Genomic DNA, 12,649 nt, shown 5'->3' with positions numbered 1-12,649 from the left:
CCCTTAAGAAGTCTGACAACTGCTAAGCTTTGCATATACAAGGGCAAGATTCCAAGACACCCAGCAGAAAGCAGCAGCTGTGATGCTAATGAGCTAAGCAGATCCTGTAGCAACTGTATAGAGCTGAGGACACAAAAGTTGGCAAACAGGAATGTAGTGGCCTTGGCAAATACCCCAGGTTTTCAGCTGACACCCTGAAAAGAATAAAGACCAAACTAAAACATATCAAGTTTAATAAAACCTCAAACCAAACCTTGACAGAATTAAGGTGATATGCTTGTACTGTACCTTCTTGCCAAGAGAAAACTCAAATATTTTTAGAAGGAGCCTCTATAATTTTTAATACACCATGTTAAACGTTTAACTAAATATTAAGTGGCAGGCTATAAAACAGGATCAAGTAACTGAAAATTCCTCAAAAATGTTTTTAAAGTAACAAATCCACAGGTAGTTCAGATATTTTACTTTTTGGATATCGACTTCAAAAAATAGCCATTATTAATACATTCAAGAAAATATGGATCAGATAGAACAGAGGACTGGTGGACTAGAAGACATTTCAGTAAAGTTTCTAGATTGAAGGTTGCTGGACTTATCATGGTGATCACTTCTTTAGGTATAGAAATGTTGAACAGCTATGATGTACTTGTGAAACTCATATAATATTGTATTTTAGCTATGGTTTTAATAAAAATCTTTAAAAATTAAAAAATATTAACCCCTACCAAAAAAAAGTTTCCAGACTGAAACATCAAAAGAAAAAATGGAAAAGAATAAGCATTATTTGTGAGACATATCAATTGTGTGAATTTCATGTTGTTTATCATGTTGTTTATTTTGTATCCTCACTGATTTTTGTCTACTTGTACTATTAGTTTTTGGGACAGTTATGTTAAAATCTCCCACCATGAGTATAGATTTTTCAATTTTCCTCCTCATTTGTTAGTTTTTAGCTTTATATGTTTTAAAGACATTATTTATTTGTATACATAAATTTAGATTTATTTTTTCTCTCTATTGAAATGACCCTTTAAAATTTTTTTTAAATCTCTCTAAAATGTTTCTTCTCTACTTTGTCTATTTTGTTTGGTATTAGAGCAACACCAGCTTTGATTTGAAAATATATTCCATGCGTAATCAGCATGGAATATATTTTCCTGTCTTTTTCTTTTGACTCTTCGGTATCTTCATATTGAAGGTGTATCTCTTGTAAGCACAATATAATTGGGCTTTATTTTTAAAGGAGTCTTACAATCTTTGTTGTTAAATTTTAATATTTAGACCACTTACACATAATATAGGGATAAATTTGCATTTACTTCTACCATCTTATAATTTGTTTTGATTTGTCTCATTCGTTGTTTCTGTGTTCTCATTTCTTGCCTTCTTTTGATTTAATCAAAAATGTCATATTACTAGTTGAACATTCTCCTACTTTTCCCTGTCATTTTTTGAATTTATAACATCCTTTACTTACAATGCGTAATACAAATTATTACTTTTGTAACTTCACACACAATGCTAGGACCCTAAAAACCAAAAACTCTATTTATTCCTCTCCTGTCTTTCGGATTTTTTTTTTTAAACTTCTATGTTAGTTAGCTTTTTTTTTTTTTAATTGGGGAATACTGGGGAACAGTGTTTCTCTAGGGCCCATCAGCTCCAAGTCGTTGTCCTTTAATCTTGTTGTGGAGGGCGCAGCTCACTGGCCCATGTGGGAATCAAACTGGCAGCACTGTTGTTCAGAGCTCGAGCTCTAACCAGCTGAGCTATCCGGCTTGCCATGTCTTTTGGATTTTTGTCATAAGTTTTTATTCTACCTATAGCTCATATTCTACATATGTCTACAGATATCTACTAGACATTACATTATGTCTCACAGTCAATGTTACTCGTATGTTTACTGCTAGGCTTCTCATTCTTGCGTGTGTCTCCAAGTTTCCTTCCATCTGGGATCATTCTCCTCCCACCTTAAAAGCTCTCTGTAGCATTTACTTTAGTGTATGATTCTCTCAATTTTTATTTATCTGGGTTTCTCTTTATTTCACCTTCACTTTTAAAGGCTATTTTTACTGGATATACAATTCTATACTGTCAGTTATTTTCTTTCAGCGTCTTAATCGTGTCACTCCACTGTCATGTGGTTTCTTTCCATCATCTATTGGCATTTTCTTGCTCCTTTGAAAATAGGCTTTTTTTTTTTTTTTTTTAGTTCCAAGTACTTGTAAAATTTTTCTCCTTGATTTTTAGTATATTGCATGTAAATGAGATTTGTTTTGTATTTTTCCTCCTTGGGATTTACAGTGCTTCTTGAATAGAAGACTATGTCTTTCCACAGTTTGAGCAAATTCTCACTGATTATCTATTCAAATGCTGCTTTTGCACCATTTCACTCCATCCCTTCAGACTCCTGTAAAGGTGTGCCTCTCGTGCTCTTCTCTGCATTTTCTCATCTCTTTTCTTTCCATGATTTAGCCTCAATATTTTCTAAGAATTAATTCAACGTCAACTCTGCTACATTTCCAATCTCATCTTACTATATGCGAACACATCATATGGTTTAGGAATTTATCTTCTGGGATTCTTCTCCTCCAGAGCACAGTGACCACCAAAACCCTCTGGACCTGGTGTACGGCCAGCACCGTGGGATTACCACCACAAAATGACTCCCCCTGCCTCTCTTCTGTGCTGGTTCCCTCCAATAGTGACTGGGTCCATGGAGGTGAAACAAATTTTTGAGATCTTGTATGTTTGAAATGTCTTTTCTACTCTTATATTTAAAAAACAATTTTGCTGGACATAGACTTTTAAATTGGAAATTATTTTGAAGATATTGCTCAATTTTCTTTTGGCTTCTAGCGATAGTCTGGCAAAAGCAGATGCCATTCTGATTCTTGGTCATTGGAATACAAACTGATTATTTTCTCTAATTTTTTAGAGCCTCTCATCATCTGTAGTATTCATTAATTTCCCAGCATGATTTGTGTCACTCTATTTTCATCCATTATACTTAAAGAGCCCTTTTGGTCTAAAGAGTCATAGGAGTTATTTCCTTTAATTATCTCCTTAATGAGGCCTCCTTTTCTCTCCTTCTTTTTCTATGACCCCTGTGATTCAAATACTACATATTACCATCACCTATTTTTTCTAACAGGCCCCAAATTTGGCACCTTAAAAGACTAACCATGTTATGTCAACACAATTCTTTGAGGCAGGACTCTGAGGAGTGCTGTGTGAGTACACTCATCTCATCTCAGCGTGGTGTCGGCAAGGGCATTCAATTGAGGCCAGAGTGTTAGTGACGGCTTCACCAAATGCCTGAAGCCTTGGCATTACCTGTTGCCTGAGACAACTAGGTGCTCCTCCTCGAGGCATGTTTCTCTTCACACGGTCTCTCATTACTAGTGGCCTATCCTGGGCTTCTCTACAGGGAAGCTGGCTTCCAATAAGGAGAAAATGGAAGGTACAAATGCCTCTTAAAGGGCTAGGCTGGGAATGTACCAAACATCCTCTTGTCACATTCTCCTGATCATATCAAGTCACAGGGCCAACCAAAGATTCAAGGGGACGGAAAACAGACTCGACTACTTGACAGTGGAGTGCCGTGTATGCACAGGGAGGGAAGAAATCATTGGCACCCCTCTTTGCAGACTATCTGGCTTCAGATTGCCCAAGACTACGAGACACTCATCCAATTACAGTATCAGCCTCAAAGACCAGTATCTCATGATCTATAGCAGATGTGGGATGCGTTCCTTGGCTGTGGGCTCTCTTCATCTGGAAACCTGGCATTCAGTGGGAGAAGAGGGCTTGAACTGGAAGTGAAGGTAAGGCATCTCTACATTATCTTTATATGCACATAGCTTTTCACTTAATCTCCTTGTTTTTAAATACAATACTCCCACCTTCCAATGTGCCTGGGTCAGATTCCACCTTTTTTAACCCACCTTTTTTAACCTTCTCTATAGAAGAAAGCTCCAATATTCTACTTTGGTGAGGGGGATACAGTCATCCTACTATTCATAGTTAAGGGGCTGTGGGGAGATTTCAGGATGCTTCTTACATGCAAGTATAGCCTCTATCTTTACCTGATCCTTTGGGGAATTCTGTAGAACATAACAGTTTGGCCGACTGTGCTTAGGATTCAGTTAGCTTAGTCAGATGTCACCACTGGTCTTTCTATTTTCTAACTTCCCAAATTTTGTTCATATCATCTCTTCTCCTGTCTCTTTTTCCTTAAGTCCTATTTTTAAATCTTATTATTTCACTTTAGTTGAGTTTAGGAAAAGAGCAAAGTAAAAGCATGTGCTTATTCTTTAACAAAAATGATTTTATAGTATACCGTTACAAACTTCAGTACTATAGATACTGTTACTCTGAGTGTCTTAAGATATATACCACATCTGTGTATCAAAACCGCAAAACTGAAGACCAAAGTGGATGGAAGCAAAATTTCCTGCTACATTAACAAAGGTATTTTTAAGCCCCATTATAAACATGATCTGCCATTTCACCTCAATCAAATGGTCACACTCGTGAATTATCTGAGAGTACTGCTTTAAAGAAAACCATGATATGTGCTAATGCCATGATGCTTTAAGTGTTTTTGCAATTTTGATTTTTTAACAGATTTCTCTCAGACTTTTTCAAGATACAGCAACTAAACTTTCTGATTCCACATTTTCTTACCTTTTCCTAAGAGTAAGTACTCATGCCTATTTTCAATTTTCTACTTTTTAGTCTTTATAGAGAAAGGAAGAGCAATATATTGGGTAAAAGTAAGGAATATTATTTGAAATCAGCACATACAATTTACTAAAACAAAAGTGTAAAAACAAAACAGAACAAAAAATCCGTAATGTAATGGTGAAAATGTCTTTGTTACATCCAATAAAACATTTCTTTCTGAACTAAAAAAAGCATCAAAGGGATCTTTCATTGAAGGAAAAAAAGCAGTATTCTTAAGTTGCTCCTTAATTCACAACAAATTCATTATTACTTACTGTCATCCTAAAATCTAAGCCTTATCCTTAGATATATAAAAAAATATCCACTCTGGATTTCTATATAAAACCATTTTATGAAGGGAATTTTTATGGCATAAATTCCAAATGGACCCTCAGAATAATAGCCCTTCTATTTATTTGAACCCCTTCATTATTCTGATGTATAAAAAACAGATGTGTAAGCAAAGACAAACACAGAATATTATTTTAGTACCAAAATATCATTTAAATATTAATGAAATCGTGGCTCGTGACTTAAAAGTGTTTAGTACATAGAGGATGGTCTAGCCTATTTTTTTTCTATTTTAAGTCAAAGGAGTCATAAAGGACCTAGCTTATAAATGAATTGACAAAAGAATTCATTCTCCTTGAAGTTTACACAGAGCAAACCGGAGACTAGAATGACCTCCATAAGCTTTCATATGGTTTTTAAAGATTATTTTATGGTTTTAACTAGTGCAAATTATCATATAAATGATGCACAAAGCTAAATATGATGCTATTAGCACCAATGTCAACTGAAATGAATACTTCCAGATATATCCACCTGTCTACTTCATAAGAAGGATGATTCAAAGTCACTTGCCAGTTTTGCAGGAAGTCTTCTGTACTGTCACTGGTGGGCAAGTCGGGACAGGTGTCACATCTGAAGAACCAGTAGAGCCTGTGTGATGAGCCTTTACCTTGTCGGCCCAACTGACACCTGTGGGAGCCAGACGGGGAGCAGCCACTGTGCCAGGTGAAGCCCTAGGAATAAATTGGCTGCATTAATACATCAAATATAAAAGTTTTAAATATACATGTACTACATTTAAATATTAAATGGATTTGTGTGTGTATGTATTCACAAATATGGAGAAACATACTAACATAGCAACTTCAGGCAAATATATTCATAAATTTATCTTGGTCTAACACTTAATTTAATACAGCGTAACATATGGTATCAAAGATAATATACTCTTATTAGTTCAGCTTAAAAAAAATTTCAGTTAAATTGGGAATCTTAAAAGATACGCATATACCTTAAACTTTTTATTTTCATTTAAAACTCACACCTTTTAATGACATGCATATGCATTAATTTGCCAATCTATTGACAGACACTATTAAAAGAAGCTTTTTCTGTGTGTATACTTCTTACTTGAAACACAAGCTTGATGCCTCATTGACAATGTCCAGTTTCAGTTCCTTTAAAATCGAGTGAGACTTTAGTGACACCTATCAAACAATCTAAGTGTAAAATCCTTCCTGTTATAATATTTTCTCCAGTCTTTCATAGTTGTCCTATCCACTCCTCATTTGACAGCAAAACTTAATTTTAATAGTTTACACCTTTATCAAAGCTTTTCAAAAACTTGTCTTAGTTTTCATGAGAACAATGACTCTTTTTTAACTCAATTTTATTGGCTTAGTTAATATTTGAATTCATGAGTTAAAATAATGAAGACAACTTGAATAAACAAGTTTGGTAACTAACTACAGATTCTGAGTAAGCATCTAAGTTGGCAAGTAACAGCAGAAGTGAGTAGGTATACTAAAGTTAGTCTCTGAGCCCCCATTTTTCAGCACGCTGGGAAAACAGTATGTCTCACTATGATAATAAAGAGTGTCAATTAAGCCAACAGTACGAGCAGACGGAGATCAGTACGAGGACTTTTACCATGTATGCATTAAAGGCACCTAGAATTAAAACGAACCATACACTGTACAGCACTCTGAACCACACACCAATGAAATGCACTATAAGGGAACTTCCCTTAAAATCATACTTGAATACACTTGAATGAACTCCACGAAAGTCAAATATTGTAAGGTTCCAAAGTCCATCAACCCTCACACCCAAGGTAATACTACTATGTGATAATCTCATTTGAATGCAAAAATTAGGTTCTAATGAAAAACGCTTAATGAAGTCTAAGTGCCAGTACAATGCTAAGTGCTTGGGATACAGAAGATATGACAAAGATCTTGCCATAAAGAATGTCATAGTATAAGTACAAAGAATTCAATATTTAAAAAAGTATAACACAATACAAACGTTAATTAATTCAAGTATATGCAAGGTTCAGTAGTGACAAAAGATGAAAATGACTGTGGCATGATGAGGGAAAGAATGTTTCACGAAATACAGAAAATCAATAAAAAGAAAGTAAATATAAAAAGAACTACATAGATATTCTGGAGTTCAAAAGTGCAATAAATGAAAGGAAAAATTCACCAGAGGTGCGCAACAGCTGATTTGAGCTAGCAAAATAAAGAATGATCAAAGTTGATCTCTTCAATTGAGATTATTTAATCTGAGAAACATAAAGAAACAAAAAATGCAGAAAAGTGAACAGAGAGCCTCAAAGACCTGTGGAACAGCAACAATAGTGCTAACATACGGTGTTTCCCTGAAAAAAAGACCTTGCCAGACAATCAGCTCTACTGCATCTTTTGGAGCAAAATGTAATATAAGACCCATTCTTACTTTACTGTAGTATAAGACCGGGTCTGTGATATGATATGAGATATGATATGATATGATATGATCTGATATGATATGATGATATAATATGACATAATATAATACCGGGTCTTATATTAATTTTTGCTCCAAAAGACGCGTTAGAGCTGATGGTCCAGCTAGGTCTTATTTTCGGGGAAACACAGTAGGTATACTGGGATTCCCAGACAAAAGGAGAGAGAGAAAGGGGCAAAAAGAATATTTGCAGAAATAACAAGACACAAACTTCCGAAATGTGATGGAAAACATTCATCTACACATCCAAAAGGCTCAACGAACTCAAAGCAGGATAAACTCAAGAGATCCACATCTAGATGCATCATACAGTCAAACTACTGAAAGACAAAGAATCTGAAAAGAAGCAAGACAAAAGGGAGGCATCTCATAAAAGAATCCCAATGAGAACAGCAGTTTATTTCAGATCAGCCATGGAAGACAGAAGGCTGGGAGAGAACATATTCAAAGTGTTGAAAAAAAAACGACTTTCAACAAAGAATTCTATGTACTACAAAACTATCCTTCGAAAACGAAAGGCTAAATTAAGACCTTCTCAGATAAACAAAACTAAAGAAACTGTCGCTAGCTGACCTGCTCAACAAGACATGCTAAAGGAGTCCCTGTCAGGCTGAAGTGAGAAGACACTGGATAGTAACTTGATTCCATGGGAAGAAATAAAGAGCACCAGTAAAAGTAACTACATACGTAAATACAAAAAAACAGTATCAATGTGGTGTTTTTTTAATCTTCTCTAACTCTTTTCTTCTCCTGATTTAAAAGACAACTGCATAAAACAATAATGCTAAAACTGTGTTGATGGGATTTATGTTGTATAAAGATGTAATTTACATGACAATAACACGGGATACACGTTCAGATCTTTTGTTTTGAAAGAAATCACCAGTTCATGTTACGAATGATTTAGCATGAAATACTTTTATGGGTTTAACTTTTTGGATCCTAATTATGTTTGAATACTACATTGCCTAAAGTTAAACTTTAGTCTCCTGGATTTTAAAGAAAACTTGAACATATACATAACCACCACAAACGTACATGGGTGTTTTTGTACTGGAATAGCAGTTTTATAATACTGTATTATCCAGAGAAAATAATTTACTGTAATGAAAGCCTTAGTAGGTATTCTTGAGTTCATCTCACCCAAAATTTAAGCTTCTTCGAGCATTTGATGTTACACTTATTCTATCTGTTGATGGACTTGGAATCACGTGGCGTCCAGGAGACATCTTCTTTACTTCCCATGCCAATGAAGTTGGTCTGCCAATTCAAGACACACAGCAGATTAAATTAACAGAGAAAAGAGGGGCAACTCAATCTCTTCTGTTGGTTGTTAGTGGGTAATACAAACAGAATTGAGTCACAATTCTCCCCTAGAGCACTGTCTACCAAAAAGTCACCATATTCCCAGGAAGCAATCACAGGCAATGCTTCAGGGCCATGTGGCCCTGCTTCACAAACAGGGGCCACAGGCTTTCAGAGACATGACATTATACTTACATTTTTGAAGCCTCCACACAGCCAGCTAAAACATATTACAAAAGCAATGGTACTAATCAGGCTACTAATCAGGTCTGATGTCCCAGAGAACTGAGTGTGTAGAACTGGGATCAGGATGCAAATACAGTGGTGAGGGTTAAATGAAGAATACACAGTCAAACACGAAGTCTCCTTCCTTTACCTCAATCCCCCAGACGAGTGGGAGCCTCAGCACTTCACTGCTCTCTGCTGGGAAAGCCAACTACTCCTCCTTCCTCACTGGCCCATAATCCATCCGTTGCACAATCTTCACTAAAATGGTTTCTCAAGCAGCGTCTTCTCTACCACAAGGCCTTCAGTTAGACCTCCATAACTCTCGAGAATCCCCTTGCCTTTTACTCTCCATTCAATCTAGTGATTGTGATTTCTTCCCCTCATTAATAAGTGAGATAGGTTGTTAGAAAACAAGAAAATTCAGGTAAAAGGTTATCCAAATAAAGTCAATAGGTTTTGACAATTTTTTGGCAAATCACCTTTCAGAAAGATTGTGGCAAATTATACTTCCACCAGATAAGTGCCCATGTCCCTTGCACCTTGTCAACCGTTGATACCTTGTTTTAAATTTTTCATTGGCCTGAGAAAAGGCAGTGTTGCCTGCAAAGTCTAAAGTATTTACTACCTGTCACTTTGCAAAAAAAGTTTGCTGACTCCTGTGCTAGAGTTTCAGTCTTGTGACGATTTCTTTTTCCTACAGGAATTTCAGTTGTGGTGTGTAACTTTAAAAAAAAAATGCAATGGCAAAATGGTTTTTGGTTTTCAAATTTTTACGTTTATTATCATCACTACTGAGATTGAACTTCTTTAACAGCCACTGAATTTCTTCTTCTGGGATTTGCACGTTGGTATCTTTTGCCCATTTTTTCTACTGGGATTTTTATCATTTCCTAACTGATTTGAAATCATTTACTACTAACACTGCTATTATTACTATTATGGCTACAAGTCCTTTGGCACAGATGATGTAACTATTTCACTTTTAATATTTTTATTATAGAAAGGCAGTATTTTCTTCCTATTACGTCAAGCCTATCAATGTTTCCCGTTGTGGTTTGTTACTTTGTCTTACAAAGTCCTTCCCCACAGAAATATATAAATGTCGATCTACATTTTCTTCTCTAAGATCTACATTTTCTTCTCTAAGTATATAACCACTTCAGCTTTTACATTTAAATCTGAAGTGTTGGTGAAATGAATTTTGATGCATGATTGGAGGAAGGTAAGCTAAATACTGCCATCTACAGGGAATTTAAGGTTGCTCTGTATACCTAAGAGCGGTCTCAGGAGACAAAGAGGAAAAATGCTGGTAACTGTTTAAGGTAAGAAGAAATGCCTCAGCTATGCTTCTGAACCAGGAGGTCAGGACAGGGCCCACTGTTGAGCTTGGACTTGGCCTCAGAATCTCCTCGGTACAATCTTCAACACAGCTACCGGCTAGCTGATTGGAGTTTGCAAGCAAGAAATAAAAATCTAGTTATCTTTTCTGTACACATTGGTAGTTATATTATAGACCCTTTTTGAATAAAGAAACAGAAACTCAAGTTCAATAAAAGAGAAAATAAAGATTTACCATAAGGGTATAAACTGTACAAAGTCAAGGACACCGGGGTAGTTGGGTTGTTAAATCATGGCTCATAAAGATTATACTTGGAAGGGACAGGCTTTAAAACACTTGAATTCTCAAAACCCATCTGATTTCTTTCATCTCTGCTTCTCTCTCAGCGTCTATTCCATTTTCTTTGAACTTGCTTTCCTTTGCTTCTCTTCACCAGTCCCCAATGAGCATGACAATCTCTCACCCTGGTTCAACCCAGTGAAGGAATGCACCCTCCAGACACCAGATCTGATCACCTATTATCTGGGAGTAAGGGCAAAACTACTTGGTCCAAACAAATACAACTCGGCCTGACCCATGGAGGGACTGTGTGCGGGTAAAGCAGGCATCAAAAAAGCCGTATCAACATTTTTTATTGTGAGAAACAAAAATGTTAAAAGGATTAACATATCATGGTTGCCCTGGATTTTGTTTCTTGGGGATGTCTCTTGGGATTCCTTCACTCTCTTGGTGCCCCCACAGGGCTGATATGTTAGGATGGGACAAAAGATGCATTCTCTACTGGATGGTTCCACTTCAAGGCAAAGCTGCAGCCTGGGCCTGTTTTCTCTGGGTAAAAGGGCATCATTGTAGCTCCATGTGACTTGCCCCAGTTCAAAAGGGATAAGATTTCACGTATAAAAAAACCTTTTATGGCTCCAAATAAAGTGTACAGTTTTGATCATGTCTACAGAGCCCTACATAATCTGGTCCCAGCCTGCCTGTCTAGACTCACTGTATGTTCGGCTCCTCTTGTTCTCCACTCGCCAGCCCTGCTAACTCTGAAGTCCCGCCTCTACTGTGCACCTTTCCAACCCTGGATATCACATGTACCATCACCTCCAAGGCAATCACGCTTTTCTTCTCTCTTTGTCAAATGAGTCCTACTTGCTATTTCTGTCTCACTTAAGCAGAACCTCCTTGGGGAAGCTCTCCTGGACTCGGCAAACTGGCCAATGGTGTCTTTTCTAATACTCCCAAACCGCACTGTATTTCTCTGTGATGGCACTTTGCATAACACTAAGCGTTTGACAGGCCTTTCCTGTGAATGCACCATACGCTTCACAAGGGCAGGAAATAAGTCTGTTTTCTGCATCAAAAAGGTTCCCGAACTTGGCACATGGCACTCAGATGTTATGTGCGGATTCCAAAGAAGATCTGTAAAGTAGCTTTGATCTCTCATTATTCCTAGTTAAAAGTCATCAGTTTGCCTCACCACCTAGTACATCAAGAAGAGAAACTACACCTTTCCCTATATTACCTTCACTTCACACTGGCTCTGCACATCCACAAGAGTCTTAATTCACTCCCTTCATTTGAAAGGCCAACCGCCTATTAAAATCCATCACAGCCTTTCACCACTTCTGCATGCTTCATGAACGCTTTCCTGGTCTACCCCCTAAAGAGCTGTGACCCTGTCCTTTTCTGAGCAGCTGCAATATTTTTTGGTAGCAGGAAGTTCTATTTTACCCCACTCTTAGACTACACATTCTTGAGAATAGTAAATGGATCATATTCGGCAGTTAAATTTCTGCACTGGATAAAAGTGTACTAGTAGGTACCAAAAAAAATATCTGTTACTGAAAGAATGAAAACTGCAGCTCCCAACTTTCAGATTTTTACAAGTTTCAAGTTAAGCTGAGTGTCAAGTTCACTGTCAATTTCAGGGACTATTTTAGAAAATGGTAGCTGGTATGAATATAAAGATCAGAGTTCATTACCTGCTTTGAGCATCTGTCTTCTCTAGCTTTTCCTGAAGTTGAATCCAGTCAATCAATGCTTTGAAATCTCTGACATAGTTATCCAGCATCATTAGCACTTCCTAATTGAAAATGAACAACAAACACTGAATTCCATTCCTAAGACTGAAAATTTCCAAAAAACACTTTAGAAGGGAGGACTTTGGAATTAATCATTTTTACATTATTCTCCTCATTGAGGACACTGCAGAACTTACTGATCTAGTTTTTTGGTTTCTGTTTTATTTGC

The 12,649-nt window shown here is 36.6% G+C and overlaps 1 protein-coding gene across 1 annotated transcript in view; it reads right to left on the bottom strand.

Annotated features, from left to right (window-relative positions):
* Positions 1-12,649, bottom strand: part of SCAPER (S-phase cyclin A associated protein in the ER) — a 218,092-nt gene that overhangs the window by 173,683 nt on the left and 31,760 nt on the right. The window contains exons 6-8 of the mRNA XM_033099943.1: positions 12,382-12,482; positions 8,674-8,790; positions 5,593-5,753 (exon numbers count right to left, since the gene is read on the bottom strand). Of these exons, the coding sequence (XP_032955834.1) occupies positions 5,593-5,753; positions 8,674-8,790; positions 12,382-12,482 (379 nt within the window). The remainder of the gene's footprint in view (positions 1-5,592; positions 5,754-8,673; positions 8,791-12,381; positions 12,483-12,649) is intronic.

The sequence above is a fragment of the Rhinolophus ferrumequinum genome, chromosome 28 (genome assembly GCF_004115265.2).
Source record: "Rhinolophus ferrumequinum isolate MPI-CBG mRhiFer1 chromosome 28, mRhiFer1_v1.p, whole genome shotgun sequence".
Taxonomy (NCBI): Eukaryota; Metazoa; Chordata; class Mammalia; order Chiroptera; family Rhinolophidae; genus Rhinolophus; species Rhinolophus ferrumequinum.
The sequence above is the reverse complement of the archived record's forward strand: the minus strand, read 5'-3'. Positions and strand labels throughout refer to the sequence as shown.